Source organism: Daphnia pulicaria, chromosome 2, assembly GCF_021234035.1.
Source record: "Daphnia pulicaria isolate SC F1-1A chromosome 2, SC_F0-13Bv2, whole genome shotgun sequence".
NCBI lineage: Eukaryota > Metazoa > Arthropoda > Branchiopoda > Diplostraca > Daphniidae > Daphnia > Daphnia pulicaria.
The window spans coordinates 631,154-652,784 of record NC_060914.1 but is presented as its reverse complement, the minus strand read 5'-3'; the positions used below and the strand labels follow the sequence as shown (position 1 = coordinate 652,784).

Below are 21,631 nucleotides of genomic sequence, written 5' to 3'. Positions count from 1 at the left end.
TGAGATTATATTTCGATCAAATGCGATTAAATAGAAAAGGCTTTCCCCCCCCCCCCGGAAGCTTTTAATCATTCGCTGCCATCGCCGTAATTATATACCTGCGTGCCAAATTGATCTCCATCAGTCTCTCTCGAATGATGATGACCTGAATTCATTTTGATTTATTCGGCTCGGAGCCAATCAGCCGATCAGCGTCCTTATAGCCATCAGTAAAAAGATCAAATGACGCAATAAGACTTTTGGATATCGAGTCAGTTTCACAAGTATAATTTGTTTCACAAAGATTTTCATGTTGTCGTTAGAATATAGTATCGAGGGTTAGTCACAAGGAGAGGAAAAGGGAATAATAAGGTCAAACATTTGTCGGGGATAGAGGATCGAGATGGTTTATAATAATAATATGAATAATATTACGCTTAGACACACACACACACACACACACAACGCCAAAGGATGTATATAAGAGAAGAAACACTTTCGGTATCAAAAAATCAAACTGACGTAAGTACAGAAGAAGAAGAACATCTAAAAGAAAACTAAAAAGGGAAAAAGACGAAGGGGAGACTGGCGTATTACGATTCCGATCGTGTACACGATCCGTATCGCGTCACAAACAAGAAGAAAGAGAAAAAGAGAAGAGGGGGGGATTATAGACACAGAGAGCGTGTGTGTGTGTGTACATGTATAAGAGAAAAGAAAAGAAAAAGAGAGCATCAAAAGGCGTTTCCCAACGATTGGCGGATGAGACCGACAACAACAACGACGAGGGCCGGGGCTCTATCCTTCTTTTTTCTACCCCGGACGATATGATGAAGGAAAAGTTAAATGCCGTTCGATGTTTGGTGGTGATAAACAAACACAAAGAAAAGAAAAAAAACAACAACACAGTACACGACGAGTTAAAAGGAAATTATCCTGGTTATAAAATACGGACAAAAGAAGATGGGGGGCCTCCAGGGTTTATTATTTTTCTTCTGGTTCGCGCAGTAGAGAGAGAAACAACACACAGACAATATTCGACAGTACAATGGCGCTCTGTATCAAGGTATGGAGCTGTTATCATTGTACCAACAATCATCACGCAACGGCAATTTCCAAATAGCTACCCAGTGTTGAGCACCTTTGTTTCTTTTCAAATTTCCTCCCAATTTGACGAAATAACCCCAAAAAACAATTGCAGCGAATTTCCCCCTTTTTTTAGTTGGAATTGAATAACATTGACAGAAAAATAATACGGAACACAATGAACTGTATATAGGTAGTGAACAGCTGGAGGGCAACTCAATTGAAACGACCTAGTGCTTTTGTGTACGTTAAAAATCCAATCGAAATTCCGGCAGAAGAATTGGGCGGCGGTGGCGTCGCGACGCGCCTTGCGCTATCAATTTGGTAATGGCCTGAGGTTATGTGATGGGTTTTTTCTTCTTCTTCTTCTTGTTATATTTTTCTTTACGATTATTTCTGGCCGTAACGGTGGCGTTGATGGACTGACGTGCTGGGCGCCACCGCTCCGACCAATAAGCGTCTGACTCCCGCCGCTTTTATGATTGGGACCGTTAGCGAATGATGATGACGCGATTCCAGTAGCCTCGTCGTCGTCGTCGTGTAACTCGACTGCTGCTGCTGCTGGGACGACGCAGGAGGGAGAGGAGTACTCTTGTGATAATGATGATGCTGCTGATATCCAACTTGATTCGCCTTATTATGATGATGGGCGTTGGCTGCTGGGGTGAAACTATTGCCCGTCTTGCTGATCTCGGCCGCTGTCGCCCGCCTGCTGCGCGTCATGACCCCGCAAGAGTCAGGTTGTTGTTGCTGTGCTGTTGTTGTTGTTGTCGTTGGTGAGACGATAATTCCGTGTTGCTGGCGCTGCTTCTTCTTCTTCTTGTCCTGCTCCGCTGCTGCCGGACTGACCCCTTGACCCGCTCCTCAGATGGACGGCAAATGATCGTAACGTCGGACCATTCTCGGCGCTTGGCTGATTTGCATTGACGGTGGACTATTACCGATGAAATTGTTGGAGCTGTTATTGCTCGTGTTGCTCGTCGAATAACCTCCTCCTCCTCCGCCGCCGCCGCCGACGTAGTTGAGGCTGCTGGCCACTCCGATTCCGGCCCCGGGTCCGGGCAACTGCGGCAGCATGTGACCGCCACCACCAGCGTACTGCAAATTCTTACCAAAATCACATGAACGAATAACACATCAATTCCATTTTCTTCTATACAGAGAAAGAGACTCGGAGCCGGTAAAGTGAACTTTCAACTGCCTGTTCAACACGTTTCCGTCGCCATGACAACCTATAACAAGCAAACGCTTGGCTGTTTAATATCTACCGGGAATAGAATTTATTTCAGATTCACCGAATACAAACAGCCGCCAGTTCTCTTTTTATTTCTTATTCTTATTTTCATTTTATTTCAGCGTGTTTCTTCCTTGTTTCTCTCTATAAGCCTCTAGACACAACAGAGGAGGAGGACTGCAGTGGCTCCCAACTTTTGTGATGCTTTGGCTCCTGCGTGAGTCTCTTATTATTATTATACACGGCCTGTCGAGTCCAATATCATCGTTCAACTGTATAACTCTTAATTATACCCACACGCCCATCTGTGTACACTACGTAGACTATATAGACCGGGTCTGTGCTGTTATTTTCTGCTAGGCTTTTGTGCTCGTCTCATTCCGTTCCGCCGAGTCGAGAACCAGGGAATATATCACGCCGGATGGGCTCTCTCCCGCTACTCACGAATATAAGCCTCCACATCTCTCCCTCCGGCTCTCTCTCTCACTCTCTATGCCAGCACACAGCCCAAAGTCTTATGTATCCATCTACTACTTCATTATTGTCTTTAGATTGCCCTGGCTATATAGTATATACATAATATAAGTCTCTAAGCATTAGCATATAGATACACAAGACACATCTCTCCAGCTCAACATATTAGTCGTGTTTGTATACAGAGAAGAAGAGTTTTTTTTCTGATGTTGATGGGAGAAAAAACTAAAATACAAATCTGTGTGAGATTCAAACAAACAAAACGTGATGTGTATGCTGCCGTCGTTTCCAGCCGGTGATTATTATTATGCCAGACCTTTTTCTTTTATTTTTTGACGATATTGTTTATATGTGTGTGATGGGGGCTGCTGCATTTGTGTTTACCCAAGCCGGAATTGCTCCTTTTATATATTTCCTTATAGTCATACGTATATATAGTCAGTCGAGTCGAAATCTAAACTATGCCAACGAATAAATGATGGTTGGTGCCGGCTGACTGTACACGGAGAGCACAGCGCACGCAGGCCTAATATTTGATTGCCTGTTTATTCCTGTCGAAATTGGAAAGTCTACTATGTACTTGCGTGAGTGTACCAGAGTACACACAAAGGAATATAGCTAGCTGCAATTCGCCGATAAAGCAGCAGCAGTAGCAGCAGCGCGGGATAAAAAAAGAAAAAAAAGGATAGCGTGAATGAGTTCGGAGAGGAAACGGAAGTTCGCTACTACACCGAGGTGGCGTGATCGTTTGCATACATCATATCGGCTGTGCGCGGATATGATGTGACGTGACGTTATACTACATTTCTTTTCTTCATGGAAAATTGCAGATGGCGAAACGGGTCGAAAGTTCTAATAATACCGCCGACGGCTGTGTGCTGTATTGCGCCACTTATACGTCATCGCACGGAGACAATATGTTGCGCTCTTCAAAACAATAAAAGAGAACTGGACAAATCATGTGGCCGCCGCCGTCCAGGGTCAATGATCCTATACTCTCGTCAACACAGCTGATCGATAAAATATTCGGATTGATGTGTATGTACTACTATATAGTACGCTATAGATAGATTGGTGGGCTATAGTACAGTGCCCATTTGGTTGTGCTTACCCGTGAACGGGATCTCAATCTCCTGAGCCGCTCGTACTCCTCCAATTCGGATTCTGGCAGTCGGAAATTGAAGTTGGCAAAGTAGGGATGACGCAGGAGCTGGTCGCAGGTGTAGCGCTTCGACGGGTCCCGGTCCAGGCATTTCTATTAGGAATTGCGCAACAAAAGAAACGTCGTGGCCATATTTATATAGATGAGATTCCCCAATGGAGCAATATCGTTTCATTAATAATTTAATATCCCAAGCTGTAAGGAAAACGTCTATTCCTTCTATTCAGAGCTGGCAAAAATATATAGACGCTGTTGTTATTCAATCTTCACTAAATTACAGTTTAGCTTTTTCTCCATTTTTTTTTAAACGGGAAGCTGCTGCTGCTGGGGAGGCCAGCCTTGTATATATTCATAAGGTCGCTATCGATCGGGAGTGAAGCTCTGCAGCTCTCTCTCTGACTCTCTCTGAGAATGTCTTTTCTCCTCGTTTAGACTTTTCGCTGAGTCGGATGAATGATTACAAAGACAAATAATACACGTAGATAGAGACGAGATGGCTTTCTTATTTCCTACTTATTTAGCCCTCGCAGCACCAAAAGATAATTGAATAATAAACTATACACAAAAGTCTATCCTGCGTGTGCGTAGAGCCGGATCAACTGGTAAATAGCATATCAAATGAAGCGCATCCGCAATAGAATACGGGAGCATCACACAGGAATAATGCAGTCGATTCCTAATTGGTTCGTGAGACTTCATCTGCATATTACTTTCTTTTCTTTCGACTTTGTACGCAGGGATATAATATAAGCCGGAATATAAGGAAAAAGGGAATCTAAAAAGGTCAAACTATATATTTAATGAAAATGAAAATTTAGGACTCACTTTCAAGAAATCCATTCCGTCGATGGAGAAATCGCGAGGCATTTTGGATTCGATCGACTCCCTGACGTCCGGCTCCGGAATGGACAGTCCGGCGAAGAATTCATTATTCTTAAAGACTTTCATGTGTCTTGGGATTAGGTCACCTGGTGAATTATACCAGAGAAGAAATGAAGCGCATATATAGCCTGAGGGGCGGCTATAACTCTAATAATTAATTCGCAGGATCATTTTCCATCCGGAAGAAACTCGGAAATCCTCGTCAGGAAATTTCGGAGCTCATTATTATGTAACGTAGAGACGTTAGCCAACTATTAGAATATATTACAAGGTCGACCATTTCGCGTATTATACTGGGTATACACGCTGCCTGAGGGGATAGTGAGCCAAGCATAGTGTCTAGTATATTCTAGACAATACCTAAAGTTTTGCGGATGAGAAAAAGTTGGTCGACATCCGACTTGCCCGGCCACAGCGCTTCTCCGCGGACCAACTCGGCAAAGACGCAACCTGTCATCATTATTATTATCCATTAGGCTTTGTTGCTTCTTAATTACTTTTAAATTTAAATGTGTAAAATATTTACCGATGGCCCAGACGTCGACACCGGGCCCGTATTGAGTGTCGCCGACCAACAATTCCGGCGCTCTGTACCACCGAGTCGCCACATAGTCGGTGTAATTCTCTCCGGGATCTTTGGAATAAAATCAAATTCATTTTTAAAAAAAGAAATGAATATGTTGAATTTGATTTCATTTTACTGAGGAGTCGAGCGAATCCGAAATCGCAGAGTTTCACCACGCCTTCTTTGGTGAGGAGGATGTTTTCCGGCTTGACGTCTCGGTGGATGCAATTGTGGGCGTGGCAGTATCCCACTGCTTGTAACGTTTGCCAGATGATCCGCTTCGTCAACACTTCCGGCACTCTGCAATCATCAAACAGGAGATTATTCTCCATGTTAGATACTACCATATTTACTTCCCACATCTATGATCTATCCATCGCTGATGTCTGTTTGCCTCCGGCATCAAGCTCGAAAGCAAACGGAAACTATCAAACGGGAATTATTGAAACTAGCGCGTCAACAGCATTTTATAATATTCCATTGAGCGCTCATGTATTTCAAACCATATCAACCTATAGATAAGATTATTGATTATTTGTTATCTAGACTATGTTACCCTCTGGGATGTTTTTCCAGCTCGTTGAGGACGGTGAGGTCGCAATATTCAAAGACCAGATGAAGTTTCTTCTTCCTGCGGAAGACTTCGATCAAGTTGACGAGATTCGGGTGCTTCAATTGCTGCAATCAGTTTCAAACACAAAACAAAATATTATCAAGTTGGTTGATATAAAAGTGGTGGACTGTCGATTGCCTAACGATACCTTGAGCATGCGGATCTCTCTGAGGGCGATCTTCTTGATAAGTGGGTCCTCCTCCGACTCGACGAATTTCTTGATGGCCACAATTTGACCCGTCTCGCGGTTACGGCACTTGTAGACGACACCGTAGGAGCCCTCGCCCATCCGGCAGATCTTCTCGTAGCGCTCCATAAAGTGCGACGAAGGAGCCCGAGACCTGAACATCGGGGAAACGGCACGTTTCACACCGCCCACAAATTCAATTCTTTTTTTCCTCTTTTTGATTTCTTTTTCTTTATCTTTTCTGTCTACTAGGAGAGGAATGTTCAGGGCCGGGATATAAATCACTGGCTGGCGCAGACAAGGAGGAGCTGTACCCCCCTGAATTGGCAATCACTCCACTGGGGGGGAGAATATCTATTCGAAATCTATTCTGTCTGTCGACTTGTAACAATAACAAACAAGGAAACCAGCACCAAACAATCAAAGACGAGACACCATCACACACACTGGATGGGAACTGCAGTTGCTGCTGGTCCGTCCATATTATTATCACGGCGATTGTCTAAGCTCTGGCCGATGGACAAACAGCCGCCCTTTTGGCCGCTGCTGATGAAATGAAAATGACTCGACTGCCGATGCCGAGCAGCAGCTAAGGGCTAGACCGTTGGTGGGGGGTAAAGTGCGTGTTGTGGGTTTCACCGTTCGTGAGTGATGGTAGTGGTGGCTCCTTGTAGGATATGAAATAAGGTTGCTTCCATCTTTGCTCTGACTCCTTGGCTGCACACTTCTTGCCCTGGACAAGTATCCCTAAGACTAGCTGCTGCTGCTGCTGGGCCCCGGCCTGGTTACCACATTTTCTTCTGTTTGATTCGGTTGCCCATGGCAACGTCCACTACTACCGTACACCTATCCATAATATAAGCTCACCCTCCCGCTTTTGTGCGTGCAGACTATGATAACTCCCCACCTACCCCCCTCCCCTGTCTATCCCCCCTCCTCCCTTCCTGGACAACCGGCCAGGCTTTTTTCTTTTCCTCCGTCGAGTTTCACGTGTTAGGACGTCCTTATTGAACGGAAACTCCTGCGCCGTTCCGAAAATGAAAAAGTTGGATGAAGCAAAAGAATAAAGAGGGGAGGCAAACTATCAGGGTGTGTTATCCCATAAAACCTTAACAACACGGCGGGTACCGAAAGTCTCTCTCTCTCTCTCCACGTATTCAGGGGTTTCTATATGTATCGAAAAGAATCTTCTCGTCCTCCTTTCCCCTCCTTCCCTTTGTTGTTGTTGTTGTTGTCAGGGAGCGGCGGCATCAGTCGTGGCGGATGGCATACTACTACTCTAGCAGACAAACCACCCACTTGACCCGCCGATGCACAACATATCTTACGTGGGGACGACGACAATACATACCTACCACCACCCTAGGTAGTCCGTATATAGAGGCTCTATTTGTGTGTGCAAGTTGACAGTTGGTGTACGTACACAATGACACGGAGACACGAAAGATTTTTCCCTTTTTTTTATCCCCTTCAAAAGTTTCAATTTTCAAACTTGGCGCCATGTCTCAAATTTGAAAAATCCCCGCGATTTTTGTGACATGGTAATTTCGAATGAATTTACTATATATTCGAAGTAGAATTTAGACTGTACATACCTTGAATTGCTGAGGACAAAAATCCGATTGGGGGCAGCCATCCAGAGTCGTGATTCGGCCAACCAGCGCTCCATGATGCCCGTCTTGTCGACGGGCGGCGAGAAGCGTTTGCGATGATTCACTCGGGCGATTTCGTGACGCGATGTGGCAGCAAGCGACAAGTGGAATGGAACGTCAATTTCGCAAACGGTTAAAGGGCCCATCAATATGGCTCGCCGGGGGATGGCTGGTGGTGGAAAATCCTGTCGTCCGCAATTGGAATCCAATTAAATGCACGAAATTGGCCGCCGGGACATTCCAAGAAGCAACAACACGGCCAGCCAATGATTCCAACAGACGTTAATGCAGGGTAAATGCTCTCTGTGGGCGCTATTACCAACGGTGGGAAACTAAGAAGAAGAAGAAAAAACGAGTCGATGTGCTCACCGCCACGGCTCAATACCTTGTAATCTACATCCAGAGACTATCTACGTGAATATACCCGCAGCAACTCTGAACAGCCACAACAACGGGCAACCGTTTTCTTATATATATTCACCCTCATGTATAAAAGAGAGAGAATGCCCGCTGGTGGTGCTGATGATGGTCTACCATATAATACCAAATGCGGGTTGGTGGCAGGTTTTTTTGATCATCAACAGACACGGGTTCAATTAACAATGCGACATCCCTCCCCCTACTAGCTCTCCCTTATTCTCTATACAGACAACAGCCCCATCACTCGTGTTGTTATGTGTGTGTTCACTTTTTCTCCTTTTTATTCTTCTATACTACACACACATAGGGGAATAGACAGAGAACATCACGATATATAAGGGGGGGACAATGATACATTGGATCCATCCGGCAATGAACCAGACAGGCAAAGAAACTCTCTTGATGGATATATCCATGCACCGTATATACTATACTACATGTTCCACGTGCTTTTATTCTATTACACAAGGTATATATAGACTAGATAGTCTAGCAGCTATAAATGATACGCCAGACGATAAAAATGGAATCCGATATAGATTCGCCCTATAGCTATAGTATATAGCTCAAATACTCGTGGTTGTTTATTTCTATCTCTCTCCAGAAAGTTATTAAAAGCCATCGCGGGCGACATGTATATGGCCGCCAGTCGATCGTCCTGTGTGCTGTGAGGAGCAGGACCCAGCAGTCACGATGGATGTCGGTCGTCGGTCCCAAACTTGATGAATTGTTAATAGACACAGCCGTGTGCAATTAGAATAATGAGCCAAGCCAGCAAATATGGAGAGAATCATATAAGGGCTATACTGGTAGAACTATAGCTATATAGTCGGACATGTATATACGTGCCTTTATGAAATGCAGAGCTGTAAAATAATCGTGGGGCAATGCGGTCGTGGTTCTTTCCATGTCTGTGCGACTTTTTCTTCTTTGCATAAACTGTTTAAGTCGTAATAGAAGAATCAAGTCTGAAAGAAGAAGAGGCAAATAGCTGCAAGAAGATATTCCATTCAAAGATAAAAAAGCGGCAAACCATCGATCGTCATAATAAAGCCAATTTGGTTTGGTATCTGTAGAAAAGAAGATGATAAAGAGAAACGATGAGCGAGAATGAAAATGAAAGATATGTGGGTAGGCGGGATTGATGCCAATCGACTGGTATTATAGAAGATATGAGGCTGGGTGGCAACGCCATTTTTCTGATACATTTACAGCCCTGCCAATCTGCGGAGCATCGTCATCATCTATTATATAGCCGACAGCTATAAATCTATATCTAACATAACTCGACGGTATAAATCTTTGGGATTTTGGTCGCCAGCAGCAAGCAATAATATAAAAGTCGATATCAGAGATATAGTTTGATCCTTCAGAATGATTACATTACGTAACGTGAATTAAGTTTGGCCAAAAACGTAATATGCGTTACGCAAGAGCGTTCTAGCTCTTGTAGGCTATTTGTGACACGAAATTTCAGGTTACGGAACATTGCGGTATTGTCGAAAAGGCGTAGCCGTCCGCTATATAGATCTATACGCAACACTGAAATGACTGAACGACACGGCATGTGATGGTTATCTGCCGCCATAACGGCTACGTACTATGTTATTATCGTCGGCCGCATAAATGACGTCAGATCAGCACAGTCAATGTCAAGCGGCCCAATACGTGAACTTATATAATAAAATATGGGACGAGGTTAATATAGTCCATTTTCTTAAATGAAAAAAAGGAGGAAAATGGCGATTTCGTGCAGAAATATCCGCAGTTTTTGTTTTCTTCTGATATCCAACACGATCGCGTATTATCACATTTCCATTATTAATATTTTCTTTCGTTTGGTTTCGGGAAAAATCCGGAATTAGAATTGATACCAACATCATACGCCATCAAGTCACGTTTTCCATATGCATTACACATACTGTATAGTGCGGGAGCCATTGCTGGGCAGCAGTATTCCGTCATGCGACTGACAAGCAAAGTCTCGTGAGTCACGACCAAAGAAACAAAAACCCCCACCATTTCGCCCTTGGCATTTCTAATGAGAAATACTACTGCTAGAGCTAGAGCTCATCACCCCATACTGAGGTTTCGTGTCGTCAGAAATCCCTCCCTCTTTCGGATACAAAAGAATTGGATATAGAAATGTGTACTAGGCCATATCTCATTATTTATCCGTTTGCCATTGGGATATGTATGTATATGGTGGGAATCAGTCTGGAATAACTGAAGCATCCCATAGATCATCAGCCAATAGAACACGTTCGTGTAATTATGACGTCATCCCCTCCTCTCGCTCCACAATCATCGATTCTTTGGCTTTTTTTTCTATAGACCATAGAACCCCACGGCCTTTTGTTTTTTTTTATTTGATGGATCGTCCGTTATAGAGTTTTCGGGTCTGAGTCATATGCGAATGATTCATTCCTCCCCCCAATTTTTTTTCTTCTTTACCCCGGACGTTGTACTATATATTGTTACGTTATTGCGATATGTTTTAGATATTGGATGTTATACTGTAGAAGGGCGTGCCTGTGAGTATCGAAGTTATATTTTATATATACTTTTAACCTTTTTCTTTTTTTCAAAAAGAACCCAGACGGATTTAATATATGATTCTTTTATCTTCCGGGGCTCGTTCCTTCTTCATTCATTACATATCCAACGCACGAACTTTTCGTGGGGGGAGGCGAACATTTCATCGGACTGGCGTCGTCCCACACGTCGTCCCATATACCCGTTTCTCTCTCTGTACATTATTTCTCTTTTTTTGTTATCCAACTTTTATATTCTTCTTTCTTGTCCCTTTTTTTATTTTTATTTTTCTCCTTATAAACGCCAGGAGCTGCTTCCACATAGAACTCGCGTGTCTGTAGAATGGGAGAGAAAAAACTATAGTACTGTACTCCTTCTTCTTCTTCTCTATATACTTTCATTTTCTTCGTCTTCTATATATCCAGTCTTCACTCCCCGTTTCCAATTGAATTGCTTCCTCTCTTCTTGCCAGCAGAGTACACTCCGTCTTGTTTCGTGATTCTTTTTCCTTTTTTTTATTTTCTCTCTTATTATTCTTTTGCTTTATATGCCCTCCCGCCCGACAAGACTTTTATTTTTTTTTGTTTGTCTCGAATCCCTTTTCCATCATCGTTCTCATCTTCTCTTCCTTCCGGCTTCCGGTGGAAAACAAAAAAAAACCAGAAATCGCTGCCGCATTTCTTCTTCTCGCCACACCGCAGGATGTTACACTTCCCGTTCAAACTGTTGGCCAAGAAGAATTATTTCGCACACACATATATATGAGCAAAACTTCTTTTAAAGATGTTTGTTTACTTTTTTGATGGTCAGAAAACACAAATATAAATATTTTATGGATCTATATTATAGACTTTTGCTGCCGGGCTTATTCGTGTAACGTGGGCGGAGAGATTGGACCCGGGAAAACAACTCCATTTAATAAATGGAGGAAGCGTGTCTGTCCGGCAGCTCCATGTTCTCTAGCTCTCTCGTCCAACCGCCTCGGAGAACATGAAAACGCGCAGATTGAACGACATGATACACATGAACAGCAGGAAAGCAAAAAGGATACATAATACACAAGGCGGAAGCGCCGGTCCATCTGCTAGAGTAGACCGCCTATGATCCAGCCTATATAGATCCGGACACATTTATAGACGAGGTTATAACCAATCGAATATGCCATTCACAAGAACGAGCATCAAAAATTCCTTTACATGAATGACGCCCCGTTTTGTAATAATAATAATAATAATAAGATTTCCTTTGATCAAATATGAAATGGTGCGGTATCCAATCGAGAGTCAATCAGCCCCACGAAGAACATTTTTCAACTCCGGAATAATCTTCTTTTTTTATTATTATTGATGATGCCATTTCCATATATTCATCAGTTTTCCATCAAATCATTCAACAATTTCGTTCGTCGTGATTTGCTAGGCTTCCCGGATGACCGGATTTTCCTCGCCACCAGTCGTATAACCTTCACGATCTCACGATCTTATTCCATTCGTCACGACTGGAAAATGCTGGACAGGCAGCAGCAGCAGCGTCGTCTCTATCTCTCTCGTCTGTCGCTATACGTCACGATCGATTTAGTTTCTTCTTTTTCTTTTTGTTCATTTCCTTCCGCTTTCACAGTGTATAGATCTGGGGCTGTATACATGTCGCAATATAACGACACACTCTGTGACAGTTGGCATGACATACATGTAAAAAGGAAGAGAGTAGGCTGCAACAACTGCACTGATCCTGAGAGAGAAGCCCACAGGCTGCACATCATCAGTCCCTTGCGGCCCTGCCACTTCCACATCACCAATCCTCGGCTGCTCCTGCCTCCCGGCCCAGCGCATCTATTCCCGCACTATCAAACCGACAATGTAGAAATCCCGACATCATAGCAGTATAGAACCCCCCGGTCGTCATCGCACTCAATTTCTTTATTTTATTTGTTTCAAAGTGAAAACAGTTCATCAATAACCGATAAAAAGAAATTAACCTTTTATTTTAAAAGAATGAAATCAGAAGAATATGATGTGATTGAACGACGGAGATCTATCATCTGGGCTGATGTGCTGGTATATATTATATATTTGATTCGATTCCCCTCCCTGTCGAGATTGATACACGTCATCAAATGCATAAATCAGCTTTGTCGTTCGCCGCCATTCGCCGCTAAAATGTTGTGATCCAATTTTCTTTTTTTGCGCTTCGATATAATAAAAGAAACGAAGATTACACGAGCCAGTAAGCGCAGCGCAGCCCTATACATAATGCGTATGTGTGTATTGTTGTAGTTCCGGTCGCTATGGAAACATCTCCCGAGATTGCCACAAGATTTGGAATCCCGCAGCGCAATCCTTGAATTCAACAACATCGCCAGAGTCTAATCTAAAAATCTACCGTAATAATAATACAGGCTCACCGAGGTGCTGTATTTATAGACAGACACGTGTACAAAACTTGTGTTCAATAACCATCAAAGAGTCTGATGATGGCGTGTTTTATTTTCAAATATTCACGAGGCCAACGACCAAAGAATTTCACTTTTTTTCGTGGTATAAATGGCGGAGTGATGACTGCGAGATGTTTTTTGGCGGTCGACGACATCAATTATGCCACTGATGGTACAGTAGTACTACTACTGCTGCACAATCAAAGCCCCTTTCTCTTTCCATCCGGCTGAGCAAAAGAGCAGACAATCGCAATCAGAAGCCAAAAGAAGAAGAAAATAAAAAAAGGGAAGACGGTCGTGATTTTCCTTTTGGGATGGAAAAATACTTTTGCCCGACCGCGCGCCACCAGTCGCCTTCACATCATCTTATGGAGCAGGATGAAGGAATCAAAGAAAACAAAAACGAAAGGGAACGTCAACGAGTCTTTTGATCCTGCGACTCGTCTTCCTTCGATCGTTGAAAGAAGAAATCCGCCAGCTCGATGGCATCTTAGTGCTCGCCCGCCGTCTTATGTGTGTGTGTGTGTCGGGAAAAATAATCGAATCGCATCGTAATTCGTTCAATGTTCGCCTTCGGCTCTCGACCGAAAGCGACCGGCAGAGACCACGACAGCTGAGGAAAAAAGAAAACGCTAGGATCTCGTGTAAGTTTCAACCCAGGGCAGAATCGCCGACGTTGCACACGTCGCTTTTTTCGTCCATCAGTGGAGCTAGCTAGAGGCTTTCGGAATCCCGGTGAAAACGAATGACTGACCCTGATGCTGGCCTCTCACTTCCAATATAGCCATATCGACGGCTGGGCGGCGAACGTGCCCGCGTCCAATCACATTCACAACATGGGGGGGGGAAGGGATGAGAGTGAATGATTGAACGCCAGCCAAAAAAGGAAAAATCTTTTTCTTCTTATTCTTCTTCTTCTCGGCTCTTTTGACGTCGTCGTCGTCTTCTCGCTCGTCGAGGTGAAATCGCCAAAAGGTCACACGATGCGCTCGTGTCGCTGACGACAGACACACACACACATTTCATCGATAATGCACTTTGCAGCAGCCACACAAGAGAGATGGGAGAATAAGTTATGAGAATACAATACAGTTTTCGGGGTAGTCATGGTGACGTGCCAAAATGTCAACGGCAACAAGAGAAAATCAACACAAATCAACAGAAAATCAGTTGCACCACCACACCGCAGTCTCAGCAGGGATCGGCGGTCTTTTATTTTGTTGAAGTGTCGTGTATTTATGACCATGATAAGGAAAAATGAATAAGCACAGACTAAGTGTCATATCATCTACAAAAAATGAATGTCATCCATCCCTTTTCAATTTGCTTTTTTTGTTTTCCTTTAGAACTTTTGTTTCTTCTTATCCTTGTCTTAGTATCCCTGTGTTAAAATTGGGGCAGGGGAGGGTTTTTACTGTTTCATCATATGTAGTTGAGATCAATACGTTCCTGGTGATGTTGGTCACACACGTCATAAATAGAATTATATTGGGTAATAATAATATTAATAATAATAATGCATACCATAGCACATCTAATTGAAAATATTCAAAGTTTACAGGACATCCTTTAACAGCGCGGGTCGACAGAGAAATCATAAAACGGACTTTCAAAATCAAATGAATCGATTAAATTAAAAAAACGGGAATATTTCCAATTCTTTAGTGTGACGAGACGGAATAGTGGGGAGTTTCAATGCATCGTGCTGTACATATTATTCTTGTTCTTCTTTGGAAAATATCTATATACGTCTGTGTGTGTGTGTGTGTTTACTGAAAAGAGATCAGAACCGAATAAACCAATAGGGGAAAATCCAGGCTTATCGACGTTCAAAATGTGTTGGGTTTTTTCTTCCATGTGTGATGGGATTATAACTGGGTGGGGGAGAATAACGAGTGGAGAATCGAGCCAAATAAAAATTGAACATCAAAATGCTCGGGCCACCATCACTGTCGATGAAACGAGAGCTGTTGACAGATTACCTGATTACCGCCAAGGACCCCGTCGATATAAGGCAGCGTCCTATTTAGTATTCCGTGATAAGAGTAGGAATAAAAAAGAAAATCAGAGTTATTACATAAGGAAACAAAACAACCTTCCTTTCTTGTTTTTCCCTTCAAAGCCGGGAACTCCCCCCCCCCCTCCCCCAAAAAGAGGCCGACACGAAAGAGAAAACTTCTAAAACATCTCACAGGAGTGAGAGAGGCTATATAGTGGCAAGTAACCAAGTAAGTAACGTAATTACCTTCGTCATCAAAAGTTGCCAACGAGAGCCGATGAAGCTTGTTGGTCAGACACGAGTCGAGTAACCCGGTTTGCGCCGGGTTGGTTAGCGGGGCCATAACATCTGCCAGCGCAATCACAAGGAACGAGGGAGAGAACCAAACGCCCACGCAGCCAAAAATAAAAAAAAGGATCAGAAAAGATAAGGAAAAGAAAAATCATTTGAGAGTCTCCGACATAAAAGTGTACTAGTTGGGAAATCTTCATCTCTGAGATGAGATGGAGTCAAAGATAGATAGAGCGGTTTAAGTTGGTATAGTCGATCAATCTCGTTAGGTGACTCACCGTCTAGATCCTGTTCTCCATGGATACCTCCATCAATTTCGTCGCTGGAAGCGTTGGCAGCCGCGGTCGAATTCCTCCTCTGCCTGTTGGTGTAGTAGGCTATCAAAGCGTTCACCATGACGGCCTGTGGAAAAGGACGCAAATAGAACATTGTTTCCATACCGCACGACTTGTTCAGCGCAAATAGATTTTTCTGACCTGCTTCGAAAATATCTGAATAACGCAAGTGTCATTGCCATCGCGAGGGCTGGACGGCGGAGAGGCAAACTGGAGAAAAATGCAGGGAAAGCAATCTGGATCGTCCAGGCGATACGGCAATGCGCAATCCCAAATGAATTCGCCATACTTTAAACCGAGTAGGACAGTCTGTCCAAGATAAAAAGAAAACAAAAAATAAAGGTGTAAAGTTTAGGCTGTAACATGCCGTGATGTTCAAAATGTTTTATACCCCTTCGTGCGGTTCAATCAAATACACTCCCACCGAGCTGACGGCCACCTGGATTTCGAGGTCACCCGAGGTGAACCATGACGACATTCGAGAGGTGCGCCGTTCTTCGATTTGACCGCAGAAAAACGCAGCCCTGATTTTTTTGTAATATCAGCAAGCAAAATGTAAAGGAAAGAGTTATAATGAGAATAATAAATTGTGCTTACCCGTAATAGGGTCTTGCCCAACAGCGTTTCAAATAATTCAGCATCAATCTCTGACTGGGAATGTTGTTAGGAAGTTTTTTGAGCTGCTCGACTATCAAAGATTCAGGTGCAGTTTTGTCTGGTCGCTGCAATTTGGACAGCGGCCAAACTAGAGACCATGGGGTTGACTTGACACACGCGTAGGATGGAAGGTAATCTCGCAATCGGCTCCTATTAGTGGCAACAAAAGCCGTTTATGTTTAGGGTCTTATTAGAGAGGAATGAAAATGTACAGCTTAGTTCTTTTATTAGTTGTACCTGAAGAACATTGGTGTGTGTTGTTGGGGAATAAAATTGCCCAAATTGATTCTGGCCACAAGGCTACCAAGGAGAAAGGTTTCGGGGAGGTCACAAGGATAACGCCCGACTAGAACATGGTGTTTAGCCTCGCAGTAGAGCAATTCAATTATCCCAGAGTCTCGTAGTCGCATTTCATCACTTCTGTGGTAGAACGCGTTCCGCCTTAAATGCAGAGTGGGCTCAGGTAACGTGGAACTTCCGTCGTATTTGGTAAATTTCTTGACTAGCTGCGCCCATTCGGCGTAAATCTTGATGGGTTTGTGATGGGGTTTCAGCTGCACTTCTACAGGTCACAAGTAGGCGAACGTTAGAAGAAAACCGTAAAGGTGTTAAAAATCCTTTTTCTTTACCTAATTCTGGTGATATCATCCACAAAGCAAATACATTCATGGCGAATGGAGGTAACCTTAATTCTTCAGTCTCTATCAATGTTTTCAAAATTGTTGCAGAGTTGGTGTTGACGCCATGTTCAACATCAACACAGACACAGGTTCCATTGCTCAGGAAAACACACACTGTAGAAAAACAAAAACAAAGTGAAAATACAGTGATTGTTATCAATTTAGACACCAAGTTGGTTTCACTTACATTGACCGTTAGGAATCCGGGGAGGAGAGAGTTTATCTGACATAGCCGCACCAGTTGCAGACATTGCACGATTCATGACATGACTTGATAGAGTTGATACAGAGGCAATACTAGACATTTCTGACTGATCTTTCTCATTCAACAAAATAGGATAGTTCCTTATGTCTTCTTGGCTTGAAATATTCTGGGTGTTGTAAGCACTGCTTGGGAACTTTTGCTTTGTGTACTCCACAGGAATGACTTTAACAAAACTGTGGTGCTGTGAATCTCCATAACACTCTTTCGGACTTTCAGAGCCTGATGCAGTTTCATTTATATTGTATCCACTGATGGCCATCAATTTGATCACCTTCAAAGTGTTACAAATACGTAATTCAAAAGTACTGATCTAAATAAATTTATAGATTATATCTTACGTCGTTAGAGTGTACAGAATCAAAGTCGGTTGAAGAGTTATGTAGTTTTGTGTGATTACCAACTAAACCTCGATTGTCCATGATAGACGAGGTGGACTAAGAACGAAAGTTTCGTTACATGCACGAAACTCATCGAAGATATCTAAAGGTAACGTTGATTTTTAAATGCATTGAAAAACGGATTCATCGAACTAGATTTGACAGGCAAGAGCCAAAACTGTCAAAACCGATATTGACTTTTAGTGGGGCAATGGAATTCACCGCCATCTATGAGTCGACTTAAAAGCTCAATAAATGCACACATTTTTGAAATTCAAACAAGATGAGGACAAACAAAAACACAGAATCACATTACTCTGATAGATTTTTAGAATTTAAAAAAATCTTTATTAATTACATTGAGTTTAGTGAAAGCACAGGAACAGGGGCACTTTATTCACTTCCGTTTTCATTTGAGTCCAAAATATCAAATGTGGTTTGCTAAGTGTAATAGTGCAACGCATTCCTTCCACCTTGAATGAAGCTATTATTTAAATTTAATATTTAAATTAATTTAATAAATCAAATAAACAAACACTTGATGTTCTTCACTCTTCAGCTTGTTGTACTCACCATTTCCGTGTTTTGTATGGCTTACCTCGTTGGGTGCATTGACAATTTTCTATTGCTCTTCAAAAAACAAAGCTTTAATGAGAGAATTTCCATATTCATTTTACCACTCGTGACTATCCTATGACTATACTCTCTCGAGACGATCGTCTTTGCAAAAGTTTGGTCATTCTTAATTTCTTACTTTCCTAACCTCATCCTTTAGCCACTTTTTCTGTTTTGCGGGAGACGATATGGACCACGACGCATTAGCATTAGTATTTAAATAAATCCGTATCTAGAAAATATTATTTCCTTTTCTAGATACTGGGACACAAGAGAAAGTAAAATTCGAAAGTTGCAGTTGGCGACCGTTATCAATCGGATCCTTTGCTGCTTGCGCGAGTTTCCCAGCTTGAGGACCGACCTGCTTTGATTGTTTTGAAACCTGTTTTTAATCTAGAAAATAAAAAATCGTGACTTGTGGTGGAAAGTAATGGAATTCGAATGCTGGAATTCCCACTTTTGCAGGGGAATATCGGGGAATATCATTTGGATTTTTCCATTATTCCCCGCCCGGACCTCAGCGCCTCATACGGTCTTTTACGGAATTTATATTTGTTGCGTCTCAAAGGCAACAGTCTGGCAACAGCGTGGTAAAATAACAATCAGTACTTTAGTAGAAACTAGAAAACTAGAAGGAAGGGAAAGGAAAGTTGTTGTTTGAAAATCTAACGTATGCGCTGCATCCTGCATCGGAATTCGTCAAGTAGAAGTGATATTCTTTTGATAGCCATTGACTGCTGCACATGACGAAATTTTAATGCTCATTCAATCAAGTAGTTTTATCAGCAAGGACGCCCTGTGATTTATGTGGCGTCTGTGTATTCAGAGATAGAGAAGCACAGGAAATGGAGACAAACATTTCATTGTCTCATCTGAAAGAGCCTGAATTCTTTCCAGAATGCTGGAAGACGATGATGTCAGGTGAGTTGATAAGTTTTCTTGTTCTGAAAATTAACATTAAATTCATTTTTTCCCTCCAGGAGTTGTAGTTTTTGTTGATGTCAGAACAGGTTCAGACAATCGATCAAAAAGTGTTGCTAAAGAAATGGAAAGGCTGGGTGCTACAGTTGTACTACACTTTTCAAAGAAAGTTACTCACGTGATATTTAAAGATGGCTCAAAACCAATCTATGATAAAGCAAGAACTCTAGGAATCCCCATTGTGTCTTATTTATGGGTTGTTGCGTGTAAAGATAAAGGTGAAATGGTTCCAACTCAAGACTATGCAGCAATAAATTCCCAGGATTATGACTCAGAATTCTTCAAATGGAGGGTATGAATACTGTTTCTTTCTTTTTAAGGCTTGGTTTCTCTAAACTTTTTCTCACACAGAAAGTAAAATCAATGCAACCTAAAGATCTCGAAGAAGAACTACAAATGGCAGAAAGGAGAATCGACAGGCGAAACAAACAAAAAATGAGGCAAAGTTTGGCTATTTCTGGTTCAAAAAAGGAGGAACCTTATTTTCCTTATACACCCATCACTGAAAAGAAATCTATAATTGATAGATTGATAGAGAGTTCTCCTGCCTGTCAAGAAAGGTAAAACCACAATCAAACAGTTTAATTAATTGCTTAAATCTAAATTTCTATTATTTAAATTTGTAGAATTCATCAAGATCTGGCCTCTGGAAAATCCTATGAAGATGTTTTTAAACTGAATGAGAAAGAAGAAGATGATTTCGACACCTTTTTTGACACTCCATTAATGCTGAAATTTATTAGCAAGTATGTGATCACATTTTGTGTTTAACTCTTTTAACAAAATTAACCTTAAGTTTTTTTATGTTCAAAGGAATTATTTTTCTCCTTCGGATCCAACGCCTTCTTCCGTCAGCAAAATACTGGCTAATGTCCGTCTGACCTCGGCGTCAACCGCCACGACTCCTAGTATGAGTGATGTCAGTAAAAAGGAAGAAGTTAGTTCTTGGATAACGCCTTCTGATGAAGCGATTCTCGCGACTTCTCGTTCCCCCTTGGGTCCGATCAATACCGAACAAACAAAAAGTAAACGTAAGTCGTGCTCCGTTTTGTCTTCCGTCGCCAAAAAGAGAAAAGAAACCACCGAGGACGACATCGGAGAAAATCTTCCTCGTAGGAAGCTCTTCCGGCCCAAAAAGTTGCTTCTTCCACAAGATCCCGTGGTGGCTTTAACTCCCGACGAAAGCCCCAAAGCACGTAAAGATCATCCGTGTTTCTCACAAGTCGGTACTCAACATCTTAGAAGTCAAAATATCCCTAATATTGTGAACGTTGGACTGAGCCATCCAAATGAATCACCTCTACGCCGCGATAGCTTAGCTGATTTCAAACTTCCATCTCCGAAAAAACAGAATGATAAAAAACTTACGATCTCTACACTGGTTTGCACCAGTGTACCCTCAGAGTAAGAGACTAGTTTTATTTATGTCAAAACTTAAACTTAATTGATATTTTTTAATTTAACAGATCAAAGAAAATGGTGGAGGAAGCCATCGAACAAATGAAGAGATTCAAGTTAGGTGGAGCAGTAGACGATTCCACCAGCCATGTGGTTTGCGGAGATTCACGCAGGACACTGAATGTTATGCACGGGATTGCACGTGGTCTAAAAATCGTATCACTAAAATGGGTACGCGCTTTTATCTGGTCTATTATCGAACACATTTGGTTCTGGAACATTTATCCATTGTTAATGATATATTTTTCTATTATTAGTTAACTGATTCCATGGCGAAGGGAAAATTTCTGAACGAAGACGACTATCCAGTGGCCAGATTTTCTGCCGCCGCCTCACTTCACCGTCAAAAGAAGAATTTTCTCTTCTGGGAATACGAGGCCATTTTCGTCAGCTCAAAGTCTGTGGTTCCATCCCGAGATCTCTGCGATATGATCAAATGCGTTGGTGGAAACTTGACGACTGTTTCGAAGAAGGCCTCCATCGTCGTCGGCCAGTTGAAGCCGGGGGCCAACGTACCCTGCGTAACTGGCAAGTGGATATTAGACTGTATCGAAGAAGGTGTGACCTTACCCCTGACTAAATATTTTATGGGTGCATCCATGTAAATTCTTGTAATCTGTGACGAATGATTTTACTTTGTGCTGTTTTCGAACCCTTTTCAGAAAGCTAGATATATGCAAATATAACGAAAATTCGAGTTGATCTGTCGTTATTGTTTCCAACAGTCAAGGTCAAATACTCTATCTGTAG

General features: G+C 42.4%; 3 protein-coding genes across 5 annotated transcripts; 1 reads left to right on the top strand and 2 right to left on the bottom strand.

The window, feature by feature from the left end:
- Positions 1-251: 251 nt before the first annotated feature.
- Positions 252-8,243, bottom strand: LOC124327155 (cyclin-dependent kinase-like 4). Of its 2 annotated transcripts, XM_046786080.1 has the most exons (10): positions 8,154-8,243; positions 7,778-8,019; positions 6,144-6,336; positions 5,939-6,060; positions 5,519-5,682; positions 5,344-5,451; positions 5,178-5,267; positions 4,761-4,903; positions 3,885-4,028; positions 252-2,172 (listed from the first exon to the last, which is right to left on the bottom strand). In XM_046786080.1, the coding sequence occupies exons 2-10, from the start codon at positions 7,978-7,980 to the stop codon at positions 1,930-1,932; spliced, it is 1,410 nt and encodes a 469-aa protein (XP_046642036.1). In that variant the 5' UTR covers positions 7,981-8,019; positions 8,154-8,243; the 3' UTR covers positions 252-1,929. The 2 variants fall into 2 exon arrangements, with proteins under 2 accessions (XP_046642036.1, XP_046642037.1); XM_046786081.1 differs by having other exon boundaries at positions 252-2,163; positions 7,778-8,231.
- A 6,195-nt stretch (positions 8,244-14,438) lies between these two features.
- LOC124327088 (putative FERM domain-containing protein FRMD8P1) lies at positions 14,439-18,657 on the bottom strand. The gene is made up of 10 exons (XM_046785963.1): positions 17,789-18,657; positions 17,373-17,721; positions 17,135-17,299; positions 16,743-17,067; positions 16,446-16,655; positions 16,240-16,372; positions 15,990-16,157; positions 15,792-15,915; positions 15,469-15,570; positions 14,439-15,245 (listed from the first exon to the last, which is right to left on the bottom strand). The coding sequence occupies exons 1-10, from the start codon at positions 17,867-17,869 to the stop codon at positions 15,202-15,204; spliced, it is 1,701 nt and encodes a 566-aa protein (XP_046641919.1). The 5' UTR covers positions 17,870-18,657; the 3' UTR covers positions 14,439-15,201.
- Positions 17,104-21,583, top strand: LOC124327061 (microcephalin-like). 2 transcript variants are annotated; one of them, XM_046785911.1, is made up of 9 exons: positions 17,104-17,185; positions 18,701-19,151; positions 19,220-19,363; positions 19,423-19,715; positions 19,775-19,983; positions 20,050-20,169; positions 20,237-20,827; positions 20,890-21,052; positions 21,139-21,583. In XM_046785911.1, the coding sequence occupies exons 2-9, from the start codon at positions 19,115-19,117 to the stop codon at positions 21,484-21,486; spliced, it is 1,905 nt and encodes a 634-aa protein (XP_046641867.1). In that variant the 5' UTR covers positions 17,104-17,185; positions 18,701-19,114; the 3' UTR covers positions 21,487-21,583. The 2 variants fall into 2 exon arrangements, with proteins under 2 accessions (XP_046641867.1, XP_046641868.1); XM_046785912.1 differs by having other exon boundaries at positions 18,701-19,363.
- Positions 21,584-21,631: the final 48 nt, after the last annotated feature.